The 27347-nt window shown below is 41.6% G+C and overlaps 2 protein-coding genes across 3 annotated transcripts; both read left to right on the top strand.

Annotated features, from left to right (window-relative positions):
- Window positions 1-759: 759 nt before the first annotated feature.
- Window positions 760-11186, top strand: LOC138590213 (polymeric immunoglobulin receptor-like). 2 transcript variants are annotated; one of them, XM_069660802.1, is made up of 6 exons: window positions 760-837; window positions 1826-2173; window positions 5963-6295; window positions 6512-6616; window positions 10019-10059; window positions 10459-11186. In XM_069660802.1, the coding sequence occupies exons 1-6, from the start codon at window positions 798-800 to the stop codon at window positions 10573-10575; spliced, it is 984 nt and encodes a 327-aa protein (XP_069516903.1). In that variant the 5' UTR covers window positions 760-797; the 3' UTR covers window positions 10576-11186. The 2 variants fall into 2 exon arrangements, with proteins under 2 accessions (XP_069516903.1, XP_069516902.1); XM_069660801.1 differs by lacking the exons at window positions 10019-10059; window positions 10459-11186 and adding an exon at window positions 9017-9835.
- Window positions 11187-17170: 5984 nt separating this feature from the next.
- On the top strand, window positions 17171-23216 carry LOC138589406 (uncharacterized). Its single transcript, XM_069659669.1, has 7 exons — window positions 17171-17177; window positions 18039-18371; window positions 18588-18692; window positions 19177-19275; window positions 20711-20748; window positions 20833-20988; window positions 22341-23216. The coding sequence occupies exons 1-7, from the start codon at window positions 17171-17173 to the stop codon at window positions 22461-22463; spliced, it is 861 nt and encodes a 286-aa protein (XP_069515770.1). The 3' UTR covers window positions 22464-23216.
- Window positions 23217-27347: the final 4131 nt, after the last annotated feature.

The following is a 27347-nucleotide window of genomic DNA, read 5'->3' as shown; positions in this document are numbered from 1 at the left end:
TCGTCTTCAGTTCATGATATTATAAAAAGATTTAGAGAATCAGAGGAAATCTCTGTTCACCAGCGACAAGGACAAAAACCAACATTGGATGGCCGTGATCTTCAGACCCTCAGACGGCACTGCGTTAAAAACAGGCACGATTCTATACATCACTGCATGGGCTCAGGAACACCTTCCAGTAACCACTGTGAACGCAGTTCGTCACAACAGCATTGCTCCGTAGTTAAAGGGTCCAGGTGCTCAACTGGCCTGCCTGCAGTCCCGACATGTCATCCATTGAAAAGGTTTGTAGTGGTAAACATGACCCTGTCCCAACTTTTATGAAACATCTTGCTGGCATCAAATTCAAATCATTTTCCAACAAGCAATTACATTTTCTGTTTCAACATTTGGTGTGTTGTCTTGGTGCTATTTTAGATTACATATGGGGTTTAAATGTTTTGCAATTCATCACATTCCGTTTCTTTTTAGCTTTTAAACAGCGTCCTAACTTTATTGGGAAAATGGGGTCGTAAAAAAAATTTCATAAAACAATTAATTCTAAAAGAAAAGGTCAATATAGAAAAAGGAGGACCACCGGTGTGTGAGCTGCAACAGATCAGGAAGGAAACTGTTACACACATGAAGAAGTAGGCAGTGTTTCCTGGGCGTGATGGAGAGGGGAGGAGAGTCCAGCTGTGTGTTGTATTTAAAGGAGCGGCACCAACATTTTAAGGAAATGAACAGTTCCTGGTTTACCAGTGAAGAAGAAGCAGCAGCAGCAGCAGCAGCAGCAGCAACGTGTCCGAGCCTCAAACATGAAAGTCCATCTCACTTTGATCTGCTTCTTCTTCCTCTGTGAGTACATTTGTGATTTTGTTACTCTCCTCTGTTACAACATGTTTGTTGTTGTTTGTTGCTCAGTAATGTAACTGTGTCTCATGGGTGCTTAGATGGAATAACATGATGGTCAGAGCAGAATAACACTTAAGTCCTGAAACAATCTGAACATGCCCAGATGTACACTGAAGAGTTATTCTTTGCTGTAATCATTCCTCTTATCTTAAAGTTGATGTCTGAACTTTATCTGAAGTTGAAACGAAGCTTCAGCTGCAGCTTTGTGTTTCCTCTGTTTGCTTTCTAACAAGAGATCTCTAAAAGGCCAGTATGCAGAGAAGAAACCATTACAGAGAACAAAAACTGTTCAGCATGCATGAGCTTATGAGGTTTGTTTAAATATAGTCAATTATAAGTACTTCTACTTCCCTATAACAACCTGTACAGGAAGGAGAACAAAGTTCAGCAACTGCAGGGGGTATTACCAGTTAACTTCATTAAGTAAAACTCTGTTAGAAATGTCATCATAGCCAAGAAATCAGTTGTTCTTTTCCAGCAGTCTGAAAATATTCTGCTGATCTCACTTTTTAAGAGGATCACAAGTTTGACAAGTTTGATCTTTAAGGCTGTGACTAACAGTTATCACTAAGACTGATTGATCTGAGGATTATTCAATTATTCTGATGATCAAATGTCAGAACATAGTGAAACATGGCATGACACATCTGACGAGTTCAGATAGACGCTCAGACAGGTTCTCTGTTCTGATGTGGGGGAACAAAACGTGTGAAAGAAGAAGATGTTGTAGGTCTGATGGTTTGTGGCTGTCTGGACTCTTAAAGTGTGAAATGTCAAACTCTGAAAATGTTACTGTGCAATATTTAATGTTGGTATTAAGTCTACAAGAAGAACTCACAGAAATGAGTGAATGTGCAGCAGTTAAATATCTGACTGCAGCATCTTACAGGATGTTTCAATAGTAACTACTGATTCTTCATCTTTTTAACAGCTCTGCAGGATAGAAATACTGGTCTCATCAATGTCCAAGCCTTAACGTTCTATACACCAATTGATAACGGAAATGTTAAAGTTCGATGCTCCTCTTCCTCACGTTCAACTCTAAAGTTTTTCTGCAAAGAAGATTGTGACCAGAAGGACGTCCTCATACAAACAACTGGTGTCAGCGCTCAGAGAGGCAGATACAGCATTGAATGGAGGAAAGGAGAAACTTCATCAGGAGATGTTTTTGTGACCATCACACAGCTGACCAAGTCTGACTCAGGACGGTACAGGTGTGGTTTGGGAAGATCTCTGTCATCAGCTTCATACACGTACATTGAAATCATTGTTGTAGATGGTGAGTTTCTACTTAATACTATTTGAAAAAAAGTTTCACTGTTCACCAGAAACTGCTGGTAAACCCAACAGCTTTTAAATAACAGTTTTAGATAATAGCTGTGACCATACATTGAAAAGAGGTCAGCTGGTGAAAAGTTAGATTCAGGATCCAAAAGCAAATTAAGGTTTCTACGTCCTCTGAGTGAATGTGGTTCAGTGCAGTCAGCCCTGTGCTGGAGAAAAAACATGGCAGGCTGTAAGTTCAAAGGAAAAAAACATGCCTACAAACTAAAAAACTGTCGAGGCTTGCAGGATAGTGTCTGTTGGTTGCTCCACTTTGATTGCACTGATTTCTGTTGAAGTGTCCTGAAAGGTCCAGAGCTTAACGGATTTATAATAATAATAACAATAACTTTATTTCTAAAGCACCTTTAAAAGCAGAATGTTTACAAAGTGCTCTGACAGACAAAGCAAAGGCAGGAACTCAGGAGGATTACGGAATACAAAACAGATTTAAGGAACTTTCAACAATGACGCCAAACCGAGAGTATTCAAAAGAATAAAACTGACAGAACAGGAACAGAGACATTTCGAGCAATAAGCAACGCAAATTAAGAGAAAAATAAATAAAAATAAAAGCAATGAAAGAACATAAAAGGTTATAAAAAATAAAAAAATAAAATAAAAAGACGACATCACATCAGAAGAAGAGAGATTAAAAAAAAAAAAAAAGGGTTGTGATCAATAAAATGAAAAAGAGATAAATAAATATATTAAGAAGTATAAAAATAAGTAAAATAATTATAATTAAATTAAAGCCATAAATAATGGTAGGAATAGGAACAGATGACTGCATATAAAACATTTTCAAAATGCATTTAAAAAGTAAACATCACATAAAAGCAAGTCTGTAAAAATGAGTTTAAAGAAGTGATTTAAAAGAAGTCACCGACTCTGCACGCCTTATGTCCTCAGGCAGGACGTTCCAAAGCCGAGGGGCTCTGACGGCAAAGACTCGACTTTGGAACGACCAGAAGGCCCCCATCTGAGGATCTAAGGGCGCGAGATGGCTCATCAGGGGTCAGCATTTCTACAATGTAAATCGGGGCAAGACCCAAACAAGCTTTAAAAGTGATCAGTTAAATCTTAAAATCAATTGTAAACGGACAGGGAGCCAGTGAAGGGAGGCAAGGAGAGGAGTGATGTGATGTCGTCTGTTAAGAAGTTTGACTTTTGGTGAACGTTCTGTTTCTACTCATTCCTGTTGCTGGTCTTGATGCTCTTATTAACTACCGTATTGTTCTGAATATAAGACGATGTTTTTTCCCGGGTAATCCCCTTTGAAAAAGTGGGGTCGTTTTATTTTCGGGGATTGGGCTTTGAACAGCTGCACCACCTTCTCTCTCTCTCTCTCTCTCTCTCTCTCTCTCTCTCTCTCTCTCTCTCTCTCTCTCTCTCTCCCCCTCTGTCTCTCTCTCTCTCCCCCTCTGTCTCTCTCTCTCTCTCTCTCTCTCTCTCTCTCTCTCCCTCTCTCTCTCTCTCTCTCACACTTGTCACTCCACAAAACCTCCCTACAGTGACAGGTAACATACAAAATGGCAGAGAGGAGAAACGTACCAGAGCGGCGCGGCTCGACAGCTGTACAAGTGAAAAAGCTAATCAGGAAAAGTTATGATGCTCACTTTAAGATTATTGTGGTGAATGCTGCCGAGGCATCTAACAATGTTCAAGCGGCCAAACGGAGTCACAGGGTGTGACGTGCGAAGATGGCGTCCTCAGAAAGAACGTCTTAAAAATACCAACACTCAGCGAAAAGCATTTCGCGGCCCCAACAGTGGCCGCTTCCAAGAAATCGACAGGCGAGTGTGTGATTACACTGCAGAAAAACGTAACGATGGTATGCCTGTTACAAGAGCCATAATGCAGCTGAAAGCTGTGGAGGTGGCTAAAGGGCTCAATATACCACCCACTGAATTTAAAGCGAGCCTTAGCTGGTGTAAAAGAATGATGCGTCGAAATGGCCTCTCTCTCCGTCGCAGGACAACACTTGCCCAACATCTGCCTGAGGACTTCAATGAGAAGCTGGTGTCTTATCAGCGTTACGTGATTAAGTTGCGCAAAAACCACAAATATGCCCTTGATCAGATTGGCAATGCTGATCAGACGCCCGTGTTTTTTGACATGCCCACATCTGTCACTGTGCATAAGAAAGGTGATAAATCTGTCCTTGTCAAGTCCACGATGAACAAGAAGAGCCGTGTCACTGTCATGTTGGCATGCCTGGCCGACGGGACCAAGCTGCCCCCGTATGTGATTTTAAAACGCAACTCAAAGAGGTGATGCCAGCTGGCATTATCGTGCGTGCCCAGGAAAAGGGCTGGATGGAAACTGAACTTGTGGTGGACTGGCTCAAAGTTGTGTGGGGCAGACGGCGTGGGGGACTCAGAAAAACAAGGGACATGCTTGTGTTAGATTCATTCCGCGGACACTTGACTGATCCTGTCAAAAAAACACTGCGCGAGATGAACGGAGACCTAGTGATCATTCCAGGCGGGATGACAAGCCAGCTACAGGTGCTGGATGTGGTCGTCAACAAGCCATTCAAGGATAATTTGCGTTAAAAATACACAGAGTGGCTCCTGGCTGGTGATCATGCTCTAACCCCAACTGGAAAAATCAAGAAGCCTACAGTACGTCTCCTCTGTGAATGGGTCCTGCACGCATGGGCTGCCGTCTCCCCTGCGAGCATCATTAACGGGTTCAAGCGATGCTGCATATCAAATGCCTTGGATGGCAGCGAGGATGATGTTTTGTGGGAGGAGCCGCGAGAAGCAGAGACTGGACAGGGGGATGCAGTGACAGTGAGTGACAATGGGGAGGATAGTGAGAGTGAACCCAGTGAGCCAGAGGACGCTGCTTGTGAGGAATAGACAGTCTTAAATGACAGGCATGTGTTTGATTTTTCCTCTCTGTCAAATTTAACAGACGGGTGGTTCCCTTATTGAAAATGTGAAAGGCTGCAAATTTGTGGTTGCTTTGCCGTTGTCGAACAGGATGTTAGAAACAGCCTAATGTTTTATTAAGATGTTTTTCTTAAGATATTGGATGCAATATTGTTTCATTTAGATGTTAAAAACAACAGCCTACCTTTTCATTCATTTTCCCCACCCACTGTAATGTTGGATGCACTAGATATTGCACTATTATACTGTTATAAACAACAGTCTACCTTATTTTATCATAATTTTTTCCCCATTGTGATATGAGCTGCACTATGATATGGCACTATGCTGTTATAAACAATAGCCTGCCTTGTTTGATATTATTTTTTATCAATGATTTATTAGAATTTTCAAATAAAATGTTCTTCGTGGTTAAACGAGATTTTGTCATCAAAAAGCCTTTTTTCCAAAAATGTGTCTTGGAAAAAGGGGGTCGTCTTATATTCAGAACAATACGGTAATTAACTAGCTAATTACTAGTTCTGGTAAGAGTGTGCTTTCTGTTAGTTTGTGAATAATAACCTTGCTGTCAGCTACAGTTTATCATTTAAAAAAAGTGTCACTATACACTCTTTTTCTGCTTGGATGTGTTGTGATGCAGTAGTCTGATGCTTGCTTGCCGTTGGGGCTCGTTGTTCATCTTTGATCAAAGAATGTGAATTAAACTGCTGCTCAGTTAAATCATGAGGCCACAACCTCCATTCACAGACTGGTTGCAATAAGCAGCTCCCAGTGTGACTGTTGATAAATGTGATTTCTTTCAGGAACTACAGATTCTAACTGTTGATCTTTCATCTTTTCCTCAGCACGGCTGGATGGTACGAGGACGGAAACATCCCTCTACAAAAGAACAGGAGAAAGTGTCATAGTTGACTGCTACTTTACTTTCTCTTTCCCTATCACTGTAAGAAGTGCTTTCCTCTGCAAGGAACCATGTGAGGACAACCTCATTGAAACAGCTAATTACACTCAGAGAGACAGATACGCCATCAGATATAAAGAGTTTAACAGAGGAGTACGATCTGCCTTTGTGACCATCTCACAGCTGACCAAGTCTGACTCAGGACGGTACACGTGTGGTCTGGACAGAGTTGGGTTCACTGATCCATCTCAGAGGTTTGACATCATTGTCACTGACGGTGAGTTTCTTCTTTAAAGTTAAGTGAAAGTGAATGAAAACATTTCTTCATGTCTCTGTAAGAAGTTAGAACGTTTCTCTGACTGTTGCTGATATTTTACATTCTGAACACTAATAGATGCTCATTTCAAGAAACTGCTCAGCTGACAAACACACACACGAGTGTCTCCGTTCTCTCATCATGATTTCTTTGTGTGTGTGTTTTCTGTTTTCACAGCTCCAACCACTGCTAAACCAAACCTGAAAAACTCAACATCTGTCCCAATGTCCTCCCCACCAGCAACAACACCCAGTGAAAATGCCCCCGAAACAACCGAGCCAGGTACACCTCCACAGCATGTTTGATAGATGAATGACTGAGAGCTCTTAGATATAACAAGCAGGAGCAGATCGAGGAGTTTTTCACAACAACATTCTTGTACAAACTAGTAAATCTAAGAAGAAGAACAGTCAGTGGAGTTTGTTCATCTGAAAGCACAGAAGAACGTTGATGGTCCTGTGTGGGACGAATCATTGCTTTTGGATAAAGTAACAATAGTAATACAGTGACAGGTTATGTTTGTGCACAGACAGAAGGGTTGCATGATTATTGCCAAAATGATAGTCACAATTATTTTGATCAACATTGAGATCACCATCTCATTTTTTGTACTTTCACATTTAAATAAACAGAGCAACGCTTTCAGTTCTATTTTCAGCTGTGTTCAGGCTCATGTACAGAACTTCAACCTAAGACTTAAAATTAGGTGTGTTACCTGAATTTGGTGCAACAAACAAAATGCAAACTTATCATACTGCACTTGGTGGTGTTTTTTCAGGTGGTTGAACACAGGCGCGCCGCACCCGTGGGTGTTGTGGGTGATGCGACACCCGCACTTTCAATAAAACATAATTCCATCCCCCCCACTTTTTATTGATGTAAAAATATTGGTCGAGTCAGATTGACTGAAGGGCGTTCCAGCCAATCACAGCCATTCTCACCGGGCCAGCGAAGAGTAAAGAGCTGGAGCCGAGTAAAGTTACGTGAGTGCAGGAACGGACCTTGTCACTCATTGTTGCCTGTTAAAAGAGGGGTAAGAGCCAGGTCCAACTCAGTGCAGAGGGTTGGGGGCGCATAGGGCGCCACGTTCTGGGGGGCGCTGGTTTGAGCCTCAAACGTTTTGAATGTAGCCCGGGGTACGATGTTAAATATAAGCCTACTGCCAGATCGACACCTTCACTCCCAACCTTCTCTCTGGTCGCATTTACCATCACTCTGCCGCTCTCTCTCTCTTGCTTGCTCGACCACTCATCTTCCCGACACAAGTTACAACGAGAGAAAAGGAGACATGTCCGAGCGTTCACGTCCCGGTTTAAAAACTCGACTCACTTGGTCTGTTAATAGTGGGGATGGTAAGAAGTCGGTCTCTGTAATAGGCCTCCCTCTGTATTATTGTTGATTCATGTTCTGATGAACGTTTAGGCCTATTGTACGTTCTGTTTGTTTGTTTTTAATTAGCTTGACCTGCTCATCTAATCCCACAGCATTTAATGTGATACAGACAGACGGACGGACTCTTCTTGTTTAAGCCTAACAACAAGCAGCGTTCAAAACTCGACTGAGCGTTATTCGTCTACACGTTTGCACAAAAAACTCTTCAAAGACGTAACAGAGAGGTATATTTTGAGCTCGTAATGAAAAACAACAAAGAGACATTCACGAGGACAGCTACGTGTTCTCTTCCTGTTATTACAGCTGCTGTAACTACGACAACCATTTGACCCTACACAGAAATGTAGAATCAGTAGGCAGGGACGTGGAACTCCGAGTTGGCAAGTGTTCTGGTTTCTGTTTGCACTACACTTGTAGTCCGAGTAATATTGACCAATCACATATCAGCAGGCTGCGGCGTATGCAGGAAAAACATTCAGCATTCAGATTTCCCGACTTCCTCGAAAGCATCATTCTGACATCCGCTCAACAAACGAGCATTTTAAAGTAGTTTTCTTCTCCTCTTGAGGACAGACCTGACAAAGCTTCATGTCTAACTTACTAATCTGCATCATGATGTTGAAATTTCAGCAAAGGTAAGACCCGTTAATTACATGTCAATAACAAGAAAAACTGGTTCTTTTTCTGTGAACAATGCAACATGCGGAAAAGGAAGTTGTTTATCGCTAACCGCTGGCTACGTGCCCCGGCATATCGTTGTCAGACTATAGCTGATGGGATCAGAGATCGCTGTTGTTTACTCTTCCACTCTAAACTGCCGCTGGAAGGTAGGCGCTCATCTATGGGCGGAGTATTTTAAATGTCAATATCACCATCGATCATCTATTTAGTCTTGGGAAGCCAAAATCATGATAGGGATTAATATTTGATTGATTGTGCAGCCCCAGCAGACGGTGATACCGACCAGGGAGATACAAATCTATTCAACCTGAGAAGATGTAGAAATAATTGAGGAAGTTGAATTTGAGAAGGATTGTGTTTCTAATGACACAAGTGAAGAAAGAAGAAAAACATTTACAGGGTAAATTAGGAGAGGGGATGAGGGCACACAAGCTACAAAGAGAGAAGGACTTTAAAAGCAACAATAATGTAGATATTATGTTATTATATGGATAAATGATGAAGGGAATGATTGGACCATTGATGGACTCAAACAGCAGTACAAGCAGTACAATGAGACAGACTTTGCAAATCACTTACTGTACAAATCCTCTTTCCTGTCTACTGCAGATATACCGCTGTATGTGGGACTGACTGCAGCCGGTCTGGTTGTCCTGTTATCTCTGGCTGTGTTGATATCCTGCAGAAAGAGGTTTTCTAAACCTAAAGATGAGGCAACAGGAAAGGCACCCACACAAACACACACACACACACACACACACACACACACACACACACGCAGGCAGGCAGGCAGGTAACCATTTCTCCAAACCTTTGTTTTGCCTCTTTCCTGGAACACCAGGTTTTGGGGTTTTAGTGTGCGTGAGATTGTGGTTGTTTTATCGGCTGTTTTCCTGATGCTCTAACCCACTGACTGTATATAAAGATGGATCTTGTCTCCAGCTCATCTCATTGTGCAAAAGTGAAGCCAAAACTAATCTGCTGTCTTCTGATGATGCCGTCATTTGGAGTCTGTGCAGTAGAGACCGGCTGGTGAAGCTGCAGTATTGACGTCCCGCCCCTTCCTCTACCCAAAACACACCTTTAAGTTGTGTCCTTGCCGTGTTGGAGCCCTCAGGTGTCCTTGCCGTGGAGCCCTCAGGTGTCCTTGGCGTGTTGGAGCCCTCAGGTGTCCTTGCCGTGGAGCCCTCAGGTGTCTTTGGCGTGTTGGAGCCCTCAGGTGCCCCATTTGTCAACAGAGCTGTCAATCATGAGGCCACACCCCCTTTCTATAACATCAAATAACTTATTAAAAGTAAACTTTAAAAATGAACACTTGGACATAAATCAGCAGATAAGAACTAACTATAATGACAGAAACCATGTTGGAGAAAAATGTATTTGATGTGTATTTTGATTTTATAGTTTGACTCATGTCCCATCTGTTAACATGGAGGAGGCGGGCTTTATGAGCTATACTGCAGCCAGTCAGCAGGGGGCGATAGAGAGGCTTTGGCCTCACTTTTAGGGAGCTGTCATGTCGGCCATCTTTTATACAGTCTATGTTTTAACCCAACAAGTGTGACCGTCAAACCTCATTTTCAGTAACAAACTAACTCTTTTGTGTTACAGGTTTGAGCACCAGGGGAAACCCAGATGAAATAAACATGGAGGTGACTTTCTTAAACCAAAACTTCATGACAAGAATTTGTTTCTCATACTTAGAGTAATTGTACACTTCAACATGACAAACTGTGAGCTGATCTAAATTATATTGCTGCACTGTGATGAAATGCATCAATGCTGGTGTGATTATTGACAATTCTTACCAAATGTATAAAAATCAGCATTTCATGGGTTGGAAATAACAATAATAATAATATTAATAACAATAACTCAAATTTTTTGTAAATATAACCAAGGAGCTGCTTTTGTCTCGTAACGAGAGTGTTATTTTTTCGTGTCCTGCCTCCTGCTCCGCGTTTCACCTCCAGAAAACAAAACAATTATTTCAAAGTCTAACTGTGTTTAAGGTCTGCTTTCATTATTTGTCAAAAATGTGTTTGATTCAGATTCCCACCTACGAGAACCTTCCCACCCACCAAGACTCCACCTACGAGAGCCTCAATCCAGCCACCAGGGATCAGGAACAGACCTACTCTACACTCACACACACACAACACACATGATGCTGTTTGGATTCAGACCTGGAGTCTGTCTCTGTGCCTCAGCCGTGCACTTTGTACGGTGGCCCTGAGGACCAAGTAGCTTAGTGCAGCTTAATAAAATGCATGTAAATACAGAAAAACAAGCAAATGATTCGTTTTAAATGTTTGTATTATTTCTTTACAGTATTTTTTCTTCTGTTTGTAGAGATGAATCCCTGATGTGGGGCGGCTGTAGCTCAGCTGTAGAGTCGGTCGTGTCCCAATCGGAGGGTTGGGGGTTCGATCCCTGACCGCTACAGGCGCATGTCAAAGTGTCCTCAGGCAGACACTGAACCCCAAATTGCTCCCGGTGGCATTGGAGATTTGCACTTAGGCCTTTGCCATCAGTGTGTGAATGTGTGTGTGAATGGGTGAATGTGACACGTAGTGTAAAAGCAGCTTTGAGCAGTCTGAGACTAGAAAAGCGCTACACAAGTACAGTCCATTTACCATTGAATTGTATTGTGTTCTCTTCAGCTTGCAGGACATCCAAACATTTGTTTTAAATGGCGTTTCTTTTTACGTGCTGTCTTTGTGACACGTATTTTATCTTTGTATTCTATTTTCTATTATTATAATAATGAAATAAAATGATCACCCCTATGTAAGGGCCTCTTTTTGTTTTCTGACTTTAAAAAGCCCTTCCAGTTATTTTCCTCTCGCTGTCTTAAAATAAGCAAACTGCACTGATTAACAATGTTTATTACTTTTTCATTATTATTGTAGTTAAAAATTCATAAAATATGTAATGTTTCTTAGCAAGCCTAATTTAGAAATTCTAACTGGATGTTGCTTATTAAATATTGTAAACTTGATGAACTTCAGTGTCAAAAACATTGAAAACTTTCACTTTTTTATCCCATTTCTGTCCAAAAACGTTGGGACACTGTAAAATGTAAATAGAAAAAAACGTGATGATTTGCAAAAAATTGAAACCCCATATTTAATAGAAATGGCACAAAAACATATCAAATGTTGACATTAAAAAATGTAATTGTTTTTGGAAAATAATTTGACTATTTTGAATTTGACACCAGCAACATGTTTAAAAAAATTGGCAACAAAAGACTGAAAAATAAAAGAAATTGTAAAAGTCACCATCTGGTGGAACAGCTCACAATTAATTAGGTTAACTGGCAACAGGTCAGTCACATGATTGGGTATAAAACGAGCATCCCAGAGAGGCTGAGTCTTTCTAAAGATGGAGAGGGGTTCACCACTCTGAGAAAGAATGCGCTGGCAAATAGCACAATTTAATGTTCAATAATGTTTCTGAACATTAAATTGCAAAAAATCTGAGGATTTCATCGTCTTCAGTTCATGATATTATAAAAAGATTTAGAGAATCAGAGGAAATCTCTGTTCACCAGCGACAAGGACAAAAACCAACATTGGATGGCCGTGATCTTCAGACCCTCGGACGGCACTGCGTTAAAAACAGGCACGATTCTATACATCACTGCATGGGCTCAGGAACACCTTCCAGTAACCACTGTGAACGCAGTTCGTCACTGCATCCACAAACGCAAGTTGAAAGTCTATGATAATATATACCAGATCCAGGAACGGCGCTGCCTTCTCTGGGCCCGAGCTCTTTTAAGATCTGACGAATCTGAAATTCTGTCAGGAAATCGTGGACGCCGTGCCCTCCACAGTAAAGAAGAGAGGGACCAACCGCCTTATTATCAGCACACAGATCAAAAGCTAGCATCTGTGATGGTTTGGGGGTGCGTTAGTGCACATGGCATGGGTAACCTGCACATCTGTGAAGGCACCATTAATGCTGGACGACATACACAGGTTTTGGAGCAACATGTGCTGCCAAGTAGACGACGTCTTTTTCATGGAAGACCTTGTTTATTTCAACAAGACAAAGCCAAACCACATTCTGCACATATTACAACAGCATTGCTCCGTAGGTAAAGGGTCCAGGTGCTCAACTGGCCTGCCTGCAGTCCCGACATGTCATCCATTGAAAAGGTTTGTAGTGGTAAACATGACCCTGTCCCAACTTTTATGAAACATCTTGCTGGCATCAAATTCAAATCATTTTCCAACAAACAATTACATTTTCTGTTTCAACATTTGGTGTGTTGTCTTGGTGCTATTTTAGATTACATATGGGGTTTAAATGTTTTGCAAATCATCACATTCCGTTTCTTTTCAGCTTTTAAACAGCGTCCTGACTTTATTGGGAAAATGGGGTCGTAAAATAATTTCATAAAATAATTAATTCTAAAAGAAAAGGTCAATATAGAAAAAGGAGGACCACCGGTGTGTGAGCTGCAACAGATCAGGAAGGAAACTGTTACACACATGAAGAAGTAGGCAGTGTTTCCTGGGCGTGATGGAGAGGGGAGGAGAGTCCAGCTGTGTGTTGTATTTAAAGGAGCGGCACCAACATTTTAAGGAAATGAACAGTTCCTGGTTTACCAGTGAAGAAGAAGCAGCAGCAGCAGCAGCAGCAGCAGCAACGTGTCCGAGCCTCAAACATGAAAGTCCATCTCACTTTGATCTGCTTCTTCTTCCTCTGTGAGTACATTTGTGATTTTGTTACTCTCCTCTGTTACAACATGTCTGTTGTTGTTTGTTGCTCAGTAATGTAACTGTGTCTCATGGGTGCTTAGATGGAATAACATGATGGTCAGAGCAGAATAACACTTAAGTCCTGAAACAATCTGAACATGCCCAGATGTACACTGAAGAGTTATTCTTTGCTGTAATCATTCCTCTTATCTTAAAGATGATGTCTGAACTTTATCTGAAGTTGAAATGAAGCTTCAGCTGCAGCTTTGTGTTTCCTCTGTTTGCTTTCTAACAAGAGATCTCTAAAAGGCCAGTATGCAGAGAAGAAACCATTACAGAGAACAAAAACTGTTCAGCATGCATGAGCTTATGAGGTTTGTTTAAATATAGTCAATTATAAGTACTTCTACTTCCCTATAACAACCTGTACGGGAAGGAGAACAAAGTTCAGCAACTGCAGGGGGTATTACCAGTTAACTTCATTAAGTAAAACTCTGTTAGAAATGTCATCATAGCCAAGAAATCAGTTGTTCTTTTCCAGCAGTCTGAAAATATTCTGCTGATCTCACTTTTTAAGAGGATCACAAGTTTGACAAGTTTGATCTTTAAGGCTGTGACTAACAGTTATCACTAAGACTGATTGATCTGAGGATTATTCAATTATTCTGATGATCAAATGTCAGAACATAGTGAAACATGGCATTACACATCTGACGAGTTCAGATAGACGCTCAGACAGGTTCTCTGTTCTGATGTGGGGGAACAAAACGTGTGAAAGAAGAAGATGTTGTAGGTCTGGTGGTTTGTGGCTGTCTGGACTTAAAGTGTGAAATGTCCAACTCTGAAAATGTTACTGTGCAATATTTAATGTTGGTATTAAGTCTACAAGAAGAACTCACAGAAATGAGTGAATGTGCAGCAGTTAAATATCTGACTGCAGCATCTTACAGGATGTTTCAATAGTAACTACTGATTCTTCATCTTTTTAACAGCTCTGCAGGATAGAAATACTGGTCTCATCAATGCCCAAGTCTTAACGTTCTATACACCAATTGATGGAGGAAATGTTAAAGTTCGATGCTCCTCTTCCTCACGTTCAACTCTAAAGTTTTTCTGCAAAGAAGATTGTGACCTGAAGGACGTCCTCATAGCAACAACTGGTGTCAGCGCTCAGAGAGGCAGATACAGCATTGAATGGAGGAAAAGAGAAACTTCATCAGGAGATGTTTTTGTGACCATCACACAGCTGACCAAGTCTGACTCAGGACGGTACAGGTGTGGTTTGAGAAGATCTCTGTCATCAGCTTCAGACACGTACATTGAAATCATTGTTGTAGATGGTGAGTTTCTACTTAATACTATTTGAAAAAAAGTTTGACTGTTCACCAGAAACTGCTGGTAAACCCAACAGCTTTTAAATAACAGTTTTAGATAATAGCTGTGACCATACATTGAAAAGAGGTCAGCTGGTGAAAAGTTAGATTCAGGATCCAAAAGCAAATTAAGGTTTCTACGTCCTCTGAGTGAATGTGGTTCAGTGCAGTCAGCCCTGTGCTGGAGAAAAAACATGGCAGGCTGTAACTTCAAAGATTTATAATAATAATAATAATAATAACTTTATTTCTAAAGCACCTTTAAAAGCAGAATGTTTACAAAGTGCTCTGACAGACAAAGCAAAGGCAGGAACTCAGGAGGATTACGGAATACAAAACAGATTTAAGGAACTTTCAACAATGAGGCCAAACCGAGAGTATTCAAAAGAATAAAACTGACAGAACAGGAACAGAGACATTTCGAGCAATAAGCAACGCAAATTAAGAGAAAAATAAATAAAAATAAAAGCAATGAAAGAACATAAAAGGTTATAAAAAATAAAAAAATAAAATAAAAAGACGACATCACATCAGAAGAAGAGAGATTAAAAAAAAAAAAAAAGGGTTGGGATCAATAAAATGAAAAAGAGATAAATAAATATATTAAGAAGTATAAAAATAAGTAAAATAACTAAAATTAAATTAAAGCCATAAATAATGGTAGGAATAGGAACAGATGACTGCATATAAAACATTTTCAAAATGCATTTAAAAAGTAAACATCACATAAAAGCAAGTCTGTAAAAATGAGTTTAAAGAAGTGATTTAAAAGAAGTCACCGACTCTGCACGCCTTATCTCCTCAGGCAGGACGTTCCAAAGCCGAGGGGCTCTGACGGCAAAGCCTCGACTTTGGAACGACCAGAAGGCCCCCATCTGAGGATCTAAGGGCGCGAGATGGCTCATCAGGGGTCAGCATTTCTACAATGTAAATCGGGGCAAGACCCAAACAAGCTTTAAAAGTGATCAGTTAAATCTTAAAATCAATTGTAAACGGACAGGGAGCCAGTGAAGGGAGGCAAGGAGAGGAGTGATGTGATGTCGTCTGTTAAGAAGTTTGACTTTTGGTGAACGCTCTGTTTCTACTCATTCCTGTTGCTGGTCTTGATGCTCTTATTAACTACCGTATTGTTCTGAATATAAGACGATGTTTTTTCCCGGGTAATCCCCTTTGAAAAAGTGGGGTCGTTTTATTTTCGGGGATTGGGCTTTGAACAGCTGCACCACCTTCTCTCTCTCTCTCTCTCTCTCTCTCTCTCTCTCCCTCTCTCTCTCCCTCTCTCTCTCTCTCTCTCACACTTGTCACTCCACAAAACCTCCCTACAGTGACAGGTAACATACAAAATGGCAGAGAGGAGAAACGTACCAGAGCGGCGCGGCTCGACAGCTGTACAAGTGAAAAAGCTAATCAGGAAAAGTTATGATGCTCACTTTAAGATTATTGTGGTGAATGCTGCCGAGGCATCTAACAATGTTCACGGAGTCACAGGGTGTGACGTGCGAAGATGGCGTCCTCAGAAAGAACGTCTTAAAAATACCAACACTCAGCGAAAAGCATTTCGCGGCCCCAATAGTGGCCGCTTCCAAGAAATCGACAGGCGAGTGTGTGATTACACTGCAGAAAAACGTAACGATGGTATGCCTGTTACAAGAGCCACAATGCAGCTGAAAGCTGTGGAGGTGGCTAAAGGGCTCAATATACCACCCACTGAATTTAAAGCGAGCCTTAGCTGGTGTAAAAGAATGATGCGTCGAAATGGCCTCTCTCTCCGTCGCAGGACAACACTTGCCCAACATCTGCCTGAGGACTTCAATGAGAAGCTGGTGTCTTATCAGCGTTATGTGATTAAGTTGCGCAAAAACCACAAATATGCCCTTGATCAGATTGGCAATGCTGATCAGACGCCCGTGTTTTTTGACATGCCCACATCTGTCACTGTGCATAAGAAAGGTGATAAATCTGTCCTTGTCAAGTCCACGATGAACGAGAAGAGCCGTGTCACTGTCATGTTGGAATGCCTGGCCGACGGGACCAAGCTGCCCCCGTATGTGATTTTAAAACGCAACTCAAAGAGGTGATGCCAGCTGGCATTATCGTGCGTGCCCAGGAAAAGGGCTGGATGGAAACTGAACTTGTGGTGGACTGGCTCAAAGTTGTGTGGGGCAGACGGCGTGGGGGACTCAGAAAAACAAGGGACATGCTTGTGTTAGATTCATTCCGCGGACACTTGACTGATCCTGTCAAAAAAACACTGCGCGAGATGAACGGAGACCTAGTGATCATTCCAGGCGGGATGACAAGCCAGCTACAGGTGCTGGATGTGGTCGTCAACAAGCCATTCAAGGATAATTTGCGTTAAAAATACACAGAGTGGCTCCTGGCTGGTGATCATGCTCTAACCCCAACTGGAAAAATCAAGAAGCCTACAGTACGTCTCCTCTGTGAATGGGTCCTGCACGCATGGGCTGCCGTCTCCCCTGAGAGCATCATTAACGGGTTCAAGCGATGCTGCATATCAAATGCCTTGGATGGCAGCGAGGATGACGTTTTGTGGGAGGAGCCGCGAGAAGCAGAGACTGGACAGGGGGATGCAGTGACAGTGAGTGACAATGGGGAGGATAGTGAGAGTGAACCCAGTGAGCCAGAGGACGCTGCTTGTGAGGAATAGACAGTCTTAAATGACAGGCATGTCTTTGATTTTTCCTCTCTGTCAAATTTAGCAGACGGGTGGTTCCCTTATTGAAAATGTGAAAGGCTGCAAATTTGTGGTTGCTTTGCCGTTGTCGAACAGGATGTTAGAAACAGCCTAATGTTTTATTAAGATGTTTTTCTTAAGATATTGGATGCAATATTGTTTCATTTAGATGTTAAAAACAACAGCCTACCTTTTCATTCATTTTCCCCACCCACTGTAATGTTGGATGCACTAGATATTGCACTATTATACTGTTATAAACAACAGTCTACCTTATTTTATCATAATTTTTTCCCCATTGTGATATGAGCTGCACTATGATATGGCACTATGCTGTTATAAACAATAGTCTGCCTTGTTTCATATTATTTTTTATCAATGATTTATTAGAATTTTCAAATAAAATGTTCTTCGTGGTTAAACGAGATTTTGTCATCAAAAAGCCTTTTTTCCAAAAATGTGTCTTGGAAAAAGGGGGTCGTCTTATATTCAGAACAATACGGTAATTAACTAGCTAATTACTAGTTCTGGTAAGAGTGTGCTTTCTGTTAGTTTGTGAATAATAACCTTGCTGTCAGCTACAGTTTATCATTTAAAAAAAGTGTCACTATACACTCTTTTTCTGCTTGGATGTGTTGTGATGCAGTAGTCTGATGCTTGCTTGCCGTTGGGGCTCGTTGTTCATCTTTGATCAAAGAATGTGAATTAAACTGCTGCTCAGTTAAATCATGAGGCCACAACCTCCATTCACAGACTGGTTGCAATAAGCAGCTCCCAGTGTGACTGTTGATAAATGTGATTTCTTTCAGGAACTACAGATTCTAACTGTTGATCTTTCATCTTTTCCTCAGCACGGCTGGATGGTACGAGGACGGAAACATCCCTCTACAAAAGAACAGGAGAAAGTGTCATAGTTAACTGCACCTTTACTGTTTATTTCCCTAACACTGTAAGAAGTGCTTTCCTCTGCAAGGAACCATGTGAGGACAACCTCATTGAAACAGCTGCTTACACTCAGAGAGACAGATACGCCATCAGATATGAAGAGTTTAACAGAGGAGTACGATCTGCCTTTGTGACCATCTCACAGCTGACCAAGTCTGACTCAGGACGGTACACGTGTGGTCTGGACAGAGTTGGGTTCACTGATCCATCTCGGAGGTTTGACATCATTGTCACTGACGGTGAGTTTCTTCTTTAAAGTTAAGTGAAAGTGAATGAAAACATTTCTTCATGTCTCTGTAAGAAGTTAGAACGTTTCTCTGACTGTTGCTGATATTTTACATTCTGAACACTAATAGATGCTCATTTCAAGAAACTGCTCAGCTGACAAACACACACACGAGTGTCTCCGTTCTCTCATCATGATTTCTTTGTGTGTGTGTTTTCTGTTTTCACAGCTCCAACCACTGCTAAACCAAACCTGAAAAACTCAACATCTGTCCCAATATCCTCCACACCAGCAACAACACCCAGTGAAAATGCCCCCGAAACAACCGAGCCAGGTACACCTCCACAGCATGTTTGATAGATGAATGACTGAGAGCTCTTAGATATAACAAGCAGGAGCAGATCGAGGAGTTTTTCACAACAACATTCTTGTACAAACTAGTAAATCTAAGAAGAAGAACAGTCAGTGGAGTTTGTTCATCTGAAAGCACAGAAGAACGTTGATGGTCCTGTGTGGGACGAATCATTGCTTTTGGATAAAGTAACAATAGTAATACAGTGACAGGTTATGTTTGTGCACAGACAGTGATACCAACCAAAAAGATGGAGACATAATTGAGGACGTTAGGCATACCATGATCTGTCTGACCGTCAATGACTCAAAAAGCAGTACAGACAATGAGACCATCACATTACTGATCATACTGTAATAGTGAACCGAATGTTGTTTAGGAGCTTCATGTTCCCCAGAGTCAACAACTGTCATTAACATCCAGGAAGTGTCAATGTAAAACTAATCCCCTTCCTCTTCTACTGCAGGTATACCGCTGTATGTGGGACTGACTGCGGCCGGTCTGGTTATCCTTTTAATTGTGGCCGTGCTGATATTCTGCAGAAATAGGTCCTCTAAACCCGAAGGTGAGGCAACAGGAAAGGCACGCACACAAACACGCACACAGGCAGGCACACAGGCAGGCAACCATGCCAACGAAACTTCCTGTTTCTTATGGCAAATTAGAGAGAAGAAGGTTGTAGAAAGACGTTGTAGTGCGCTTGGGATGGCCAACAGGACTTTTATCTTTGTCGAATAAAAGTAAATGTTGAGTTGTTATTTAACTCATAACATGATGCTTCTAAATTTAATCACGTAGTGTTTCAGCCCAAACCTAACCAACCACACTGTTGTCGTGTTAAACGTGTTAGAAAGGAGGAAATAGTGACTTAAATGGCAACTTAAGACGGACGATAAGGGTTACCGCAAAAACACAAAAAGGGAGAGGACCCAGGTGCAGACTTAGGTGGATAATTTATTCAAACAGAAAAAAACAGACAAAAGGTACGAAATTCTGCAAAACGCAAGGAAGTAATCCACAAGGAGAAAAGGTAGACGCATGACGAACAATGAACCGACACTGAGACAGGGGAGCACAAACACTAATAAACTTGGGTGACGCAAATTAGACACAGGTGAGACAATCAATGGCAGGTGAAAACAATAAGGGCAGGGCACTTAACACAGGAGACAAGGTGACAAAGTAAAACAGGAAATGATCTGAACAATGAAACACAAATGAAAAGCACAACTAAATCAAGACAGGAACACAGTAAACACAGAGCTAAACAACTACAACCCATGACATACCGTCAACAAAATGCTAAAGGTCTCCTTGAAATAGAGCACGAAGGGTACCTTAAAGCAGCACTGAAGGGTACCTTGACAACCGCTAAAGGGTACCTTAAAACATGTGCTAAAGGGGGCATTGAAACAGAAGCCTAACAGTATTGGGAGACAGATATTAAAGGGTAGCTGAAACCCGCAGGTGCAGGGTACATTGAAACAGACACTTGCAGGTTAGGTACCTCTTAACATCCGCTAACAGTTACCTTAAAATAAAACAGAGGTTACCTTAACAGAGAGCTAAAGGGTATCTTAAAACATACGTATGTAAAAGGGTACATCAAGGTAGATGTTAAACGGTACCCTGAAACATACTAAAGGGGCATTGAAAACAGCCACATGAGGGTAACTTGAAAAAGATGCTAACTTGTGCAGCACTTGGCTCGGAAATTATTCATAACCCCTCATAGCATATCTCACGAACCGCTCTATGAGGTTGCTAACAGTCCTACAGTACTAATTAAACAGTGAGTGCAGTACCTCACTGCTGGCTAGTCATTAAGAGGCAATCCAAAATATGTACAGTATGTTAGAAAAAATAAATAACTGCTGCACTTATTGCTAATTCTTGAGGGACATGTTCTTAATGATTGGCTGACATGACGCTTGAATTTGACAAACGCTGCACGTATTTCATCAGTGTGTCATTTTCTAAACCTACTCTTCTCCCCTCAGAACCTCCTGAGGAAACAGAATACGCTTCTGTCACAGGGGTGAGTGTGAGAACATTTGAGCCATGTGCAACATTAATGAAACAAGCTGTTATTAATACAAACAAAACCACGTCTCTCCTGTAGACCAACCGAGTATACGAGGACCTTAGAGAGGACAAACAGAGCATAGCTGCTCCTGTGGAAATCTCTTCAGCTCACACTGAAGCCAAATATACCAGACCAAATGGAGTTGAAACCGACCACTACAGTTCTGTCACTGAAGCCACTTCTCAGAACACAGTAAGTAAAAAAAGGACTACTCTTAAAAGTAGAGAGGTTGACTGCCTGCCGGACCCTGACTGGAAGATGATTCCAAAGGATGGGGTCCTGATCATTAAAGGCTCTACCCCCCATACTACTCTTAGGGCGCATTCACACCTACAGTCTGTTTGTTTGATCAGAGTCAAAGACCAAATTGTGACAATGTTTCATTTTGCCTAAAGTTTGGTTTGTGTTCAGACGGCAGCTTTTACCAGCGGACCAAAAGTTTTGATGCGTGAGGAAACTGCTTCCTGATTGGAATTTCCATGTGGGAAAACTCCCTGAAGTAAACAAAGAGAGAGAGCACACTGATCGATCACACTCAACAGGAGTGTGTTTTTTTACTCTTATCCGACATTGTTCCTCAGATCGATCAGTTTTTCTCTGAACACTTTGAACCCCTCCGTGTTCTCGTGCGTTTCCACAAGCATTTGTGAAATTGTTTGGCCCATATTTCTATTTCCTCGTCGCTCCCCCACGTCTGTCCTCTACTCATCGTGCTGCCTGGATGCGTGGCTGTCTCCGCAAGTTTCAACATCTGTTACCAACCCACAATGCACAGTTCTTTGGTTTGCTTCCTATATTAGGCCCTATTTTAAGTCTGTTCATGTTCTCACCTGAATCGAACCGGACCGTGGTTCAGAGAGTGTTGTTGAACCGTCTGATTTTTGATGGTGACTTAATTTTGCGGCAGAGCTGCTCAGTAGAGATCAGCGGGTGGAGCCGCCGTAGCCACTTCTGCTAACCAAAACACACACTTACCGAAAAACGCAAGGGTCCTGCATGGCGGTGTATTTAACAGAAGAACAGCTTCTCGTGTCGGTCTGAAGCAGATATTCACACTTATGGAAACTTCAATGACTGTAGTGTTAGTGTTTGTTACGTCTCCTCTCGCCGTTCCTCCTCTACTCTGCTACTCGGGAACAGAACGCTGCAGGAGCCCCATTTGTCAACAGAGCTGTCAATCATGAGGCCACGCCCCCTTTTTATAGCATCAAATAACTAAAAGTAAACTTGTCAGAAAATGAACACTTGGACATAAATCAGCATGATAAGAACTAACTATAATGACAGAAACCATGTTGGAGAAAAATGTATTTGACGTGTATTTTGATTTTATAGTTTGACTCATGTCCCATCTGTTAACATGGAGGAGGCGGGCTTTATGAGCTATACTGCAGCCAGTCAGCAGGGGGCGACAGAGAGGGTTTGGCTTCACTTTTCGGGAGCTGTCATGTTGGCCATCTTTTTATACAGTCTGTAGGAAAAAATCCATTTAACTTGATGAATCAAACCGACACATTGTTTTCTGTTTGTTTTTCTCTTCACAGGCTGAAGAGGACTCGAGTAAAGTCACCTACTCTGAGTTGAATTTTTCTGATCAGACCGCCGGGTCGCTCAACAGCGCCCCCAGTGGACATTCTGATAATGTTATCTATTCTTTGCCTCGGTAGAAGCGACCGCTGTTTGTGTGATAAAGTTATACTGAACCACAAATGTGCAGCCTCAACAATGTGCCTATTTTCTGCTAGTAGGTTATTTTTAGTTAATTGCTTTATAAGTTATTATGTACCTTATTGGTAAGACAATGTTTAATGTAAAAGCTTTTTGTATTATTACAGTAAGTTTATTTCGGTCAGATAAATTGCTGATGGTAAAATTTGCAAGTTTGCGTAGGACATTTTTCTTCAAAGATGGGTTCACTTTAATCGTTAAAGGCTCAAGTTATCCGCTTTTAAAATAAAAAAGTACTCAACATTATTTTCAATGTGTTATCTGCTCATGCCTCGTCCTTGCAGAGTTTTGTTCTGAGCAGAGGCATTTTCATTCACTGCTGTGACACATGAAGACCAACATTAAAGGCAGCTAACCTTTAAACCAATTAAAATACAGGACATTATTATTGTCAAGGTTTTTAAAGAACTTAATATTTGTTATTTATATATCTTTGTTGCCTTGCTGCAAAGCATGACAGAACAGAAGGAGGTGCAAGTTTAAGGTCAAATATATGAATTATAAATAAAGTGTATAATGCTCACATGGAAATATAAATACATAAAATGAGAGGTGGCGGTGAGCATCGGTGGAGGAACAATTCAGATCAGTTGCTTTTAGTGACTCAGATACATTTCAGTATGAATAGTCTGAACACATTATACAGCCGTTTATTAGATTATTATAAGTCATGAATTAACACCAACAGTCCAAAGGAGTAGTATCAAAACAAAGTGCACCAGATGTGTGTTCATCAGTGGTGGTTGTGTTGCCACACATCTTGCTCCATTTGGAGACAGTGGGGCAACAGTTTTCTGTAGTTCTTTATAAGTTTTGCGGAAATCGTGCAGTTTTGTAATTTTCCTTATAAACCTGCAATCAGCAAACGTTCTGTTTTCTGATTATTCAGACTGTTGAACAGGAGGCAAGTACAAAGTATGTGGCTTTGTGTTTAATGTAGCACCAGGTCATTTGAAGTGTCTTCCTTTAACCAGTAGATGGCAGTGTGTCATCTGAAACTGAAGTGTGTCAAAGCCTCAGCGAGCTTTAGACAACATTATAATGGTTCCCAACCTATGGGGCATGCCCCTCCAAAGGATCACAAGATAAACCTGAGAGGTCATGAGATGACTAATAGAAAAGGTTCTGACAATAGAACAATATGCATATTATATTTATTTTATAGACTTTCTCCCATCGTAAATGATGAGTTGTGTTTGATAGTTTTAAGTGCAGTTATCTTTCTCGTCAACAAATAAAAAAATCTTTATTCTTTGTTCGGCCTCTTGCTCGGTCACTTTCTTCTGCTCTGCTCGCTCAACGTCCTCTTCGGTCTGCATGCCTCTACCGTGATGTCCTGTCCGAGAATACTGTGCAAAGACCGGTTATGGGAAACGTTTGTGTTCAGGGCTTTCTGGCAGAAACTGTGCTGTACTACCTGACATAGTTAATGCAAACAGGTGTTCTCGGGGCGTAGTGTGAATTAAAGAGACACCATTCTTGTGCAAAATGGTGTACCATTAAATTATTTTAAAGATGTTATCTGGGGTAAAATAGTTACATACAGTTCCTAAAAATGTATATTTTAATGGAAGTTTAGATGTGGCTCCTCCTACTGATGTTTTTTGATTGAACTACTTGATGAAGTTTTTAGTATGCGTTGTATTTTTTAATGTGTAGCTAAAGGAGGTCATAGAGGTATGAAGTAGCAGAAGGAGGGGATTAGACTGGCTGCAGGCTGCAGGCTCGTAGACATGATGCATTGAGGAGGTGCTGTTCAGAGAAAATCCTGCAGGTGGAGACACTAACACAGACACTGAGGCCAAGCAAAGTGTGTGTGTGTGTGTGTGTGTGTGTGTGTGTGTGTGTGTGTGTGCGCGTGTGTTTCTTTAATTTCCTTTATAAAAACATCAACATTTCTGTGTGAAACAGGCAGCATCCCACATTAACTGCCTGTCTTTGTCAATAGTGAATGTTGCACTCTGAGTTGTTTAAATTCTTTAATGTGATTCCAACACCAGACTGAACTGATATTTCATCAGTGCATGATGAGGCAGACTTTGTGCAGAGGAAATCATTCCTCCCCATTAGTGAGCAGGTATTGAAAGGTTACTGTTTGTATTGATGTACTGCAAAAAGAAAATGACATGCAGGGACACACAGCGCTGGGGCGGGAAAGAAACAGTAAAGATTTTGTGTTTTTCATAACTAACGTGTGTCAGGAAGGTTTTTATTGATTTTTTAAACATTTTGTGCATCTCAAAAGAAAGAGGCCACTTCCTGTATACGATCTCGGGCTGCACAAAATATCGTTTAACAATGTGCACATGTGCAATAGTCACAAAGCAGGGCGTGCAATTTCAACCAAAGGATGAAACACGGCAGTTTCTCATCCTACAAGAAAAGTCTGTCTAATATCACGTTATTCTGCAGCTCTGCACCAGAGCACAGAGTGAATTGAGCTGTGCATGCAGAGTCTGTGTCGCCTGCCTGTAAACCTGCTACAGGGTCACCTTAAACCGGAGCGTTTCATTAACTGAAGATCATAAAAATCAGGATTAAGAATTACGTGACCGCTGAGTGCACCCGTCGTATTACTAAACGCTGTTTATTTATTGTTTGATGTAAGTTTGTTTTAGTTCGATTACAGTGGCCGACGCTTCTTTGCTCATGTGATAAAGTTGTGTTTTTGCACAGCAGTCAGACGTACATGGCCAGCAGAGACGCTCCACTCTTCTGATGTAAAGTATGCTCATTAATAAATTCACTGCCTCTTCTCCCTCTGTCTCCAGTCAGAGCGCCCCCGACAGGCCTGGAGCACTTCTGTTGTGTTGACTGGCTTTGTTGGCGTTTCTTTTGCACGTGTTTGTTTCGTTTCTGTGTTTGCAGCGCGTTTCATGTTAATGCTTCTGTTTCAGCTTCTTACAGCACATTTTTTTTATTCGCAGTACATTACCGCCATTGCATTAGTTTTGGACTTTTGCATGTGTTTTTGAATTTGCAGCCTGTTTCTTCTAATGGAAGCCATTCGCAATGTCTGTTTTTTCCACTATCGCGCAGCCCTAATACAGTCTAATGCCTAATACGCAATCTATGAATCCAGACGCATTGTTTACCTTTGTCTTTATACGAAGCTACACTCTGGCTGCTGTTGTTATATCATGTATTTTAAAAGACGCATCAGTGGTCAAACTGCTCCTTTAAGTTTGAGCCATAATCTGTAGGTTTTAACGTGCAAGTTAAGATTTAAAGTTGACTTTGGAGTCAGGTTCTTTATATTAGATCAGGATTATATAAGCTGACTAAGTGGCTTGTTATTGGGATCTAGGTTTAGCGTAGGGAGTTGAATTTGAATTAGGTGCTGTTAGTCTGGGATCAGGTTCAGGTCAGGCATTAGGGAATGAGTACAAGTACAACAATGTGTGTGCAGCAGTGTGTTTTACAAGGAGAATAAAAGCAGCAGCGGGCGCAGAATTCATAAGCCTAATGGCTCTAATTGTCTTACAGGATTTATTGATGTGTAATTAAATAAAAGCGTTAACCCTTCTACATGTGCTCATTTCTTTCCTCTGATCTCTTCCTCTCCTCCTCCCTCTGCTTTTTAACTCTTCATCTTCTCCCCTCGCCCTCTGGCTCTCTCACTCCACCCTCACGCTGAAGATGACGGAGATGACAGGTCGTCTTTGATCTGAATAAGTTGTGTGTGTGTGTGTGTGTGTGTGTGTGTGTGTGTATGTGTGTGTGTGTGTGTGTGTGTGTGTGTGTGTTTGTGCTGCAGTTAGTTGGTGTTTAGTATTCCTGTCATAGAGGCTGAGTCACACTTACGGTAAACTGTATCCATATTCAAGGAGGATGCGTGTGTGTGTGTGTGTGTGTGTGTGTGTGTGTGTGTGTGTGTGTGTGTGTGTGTGTGTGTGTGTGTGTGTGTGTGTGTGTGTATGTGATGACATGTCCCAGACAATGGCAGACATGAGACAAGGACATACGAGAGGAGAGAGAGAGATGCTCATCTGCTGTATTGATTTCCTGCATCCTAAACACACACACACACACACATGTAGACTTATACAGGTTAAGTGAATTAAGCCTTAAGTGGAAGAAGACTTGGAGATGGAGGAAAGGGTGGAGGCAGAGAGGGAAGGTATGGGAGGAGGAGGAGGAGGAGGAGAGAGGGAGACGAACACACAGCGTGCAGGAGATAATGGAGCTGCTGTCTGTTCGGGAGGAAACTCAATTTGCTGAGCAGAGGGAGATCAGAGGAGGAAAGTGAAAGTGAGGCCGATGCAGGAAGTAGTGGAAGTAACCGGGCTTTTGTCTAAAGGCCGCTGTGTGTGTTGATAATTAACCCACACATAAATCATGCTTTATTTTCATGGCTGTGTGGATGGCTCTTTTTCCCTCGCACAATGAGCAGAAGTTTATACTAAATGATAATCTGGATGTCACCCTTATATCGACCAGTAGTTTGTGAACCTTTTGTTTGTGAATTTTGAGATTATTTTCTGGTTCTTGACTTTCACTGATAGGACAGCGAAGATGGACAGGAAATGTGGGGAGGAGAGAGTAAGGAAGACATGCAGCAAAGGGCGGAGGGCGGAGTCGAACGAGAGGACTTTGATTTGCATGTTAATAAATGTCTGTTAAGTCTCTATCAACGAATGAGGTGACACAATGGTGACTGAGCCTATGGCCCACTGATGACAGCCTTTACATTTGCAGTATATAGTATTATTACAGACTGGGTGTCTGTGGCGGGGCCAAGTTAGTGACGCGTTTTCCATCAGCCAGCAGTGGTTGGTCTGCCAGAGAGGGTAGGCGGAGCTAAGCGGCTGCTTTTCCGCTCT

This window comes from Semicossyphus pulcher, unplaced genomic scaffold (genome assembly GCF_022749685.1).
Source record: "Semicossyphus pulcher isolate SPU_LCO1_2020_fin unplaced genomic scaffold, fSemPul1.0.p SCAF_13, whole genome shotgun sequence".
In the NCBI taxonomy this organism is placed as follows: domain Eukaryota; kingdom Metazoa; phylum Chordata; class Actinopteri; order Labriformes; family Labridae; genus Semicossyphus; species Semicossyphus pulcher.
Note: the sequence above shows the minus strand (reverse complement) of the source record. Positions and strands in the feature narration are given on the sequence as shown.

Bases quoted from the DNA above. Each gene is read 5' to 3' on its own strand.
- LOC138590213 (XM_069660801.1), top strand. From the start codon at position 798: ATGAAAGTCCATCTCACTTTGATCTGCTTCTTCTTCCTCT. The intron at 2,174-5,962 runs GTGAGTTTCTAC...TCTTTTCCTCAG, and splicing joins TGAAATCATTGTTGTAGATG to CACGGCTGGATGGTACGAGG. The intron at 6,296-6,511 runs GTGAGTTTCTTC...CTGTTTTCACAG, and splicing joins TGACATCATTGTCACTGACG to CTCCAACCACTGCTAAACCA.
- LOC138589406 (XM_069659669.1), top strand. The intron at 19,276-20,710 runs GTGAGGCAACAG...TTCTCCCCTCAG, and splicing joins TAGGTCCTCTAAACCCGAAG to AACCTCCTGAGGAAACAGAA. The intron at 20,749-20,832 runs GTGAGTGTGAGA...TCTCTCCTGTAG, and splicing joins AATACGCTTCTGTCACAGGG to ACCAACCGAGTATACGAGGA.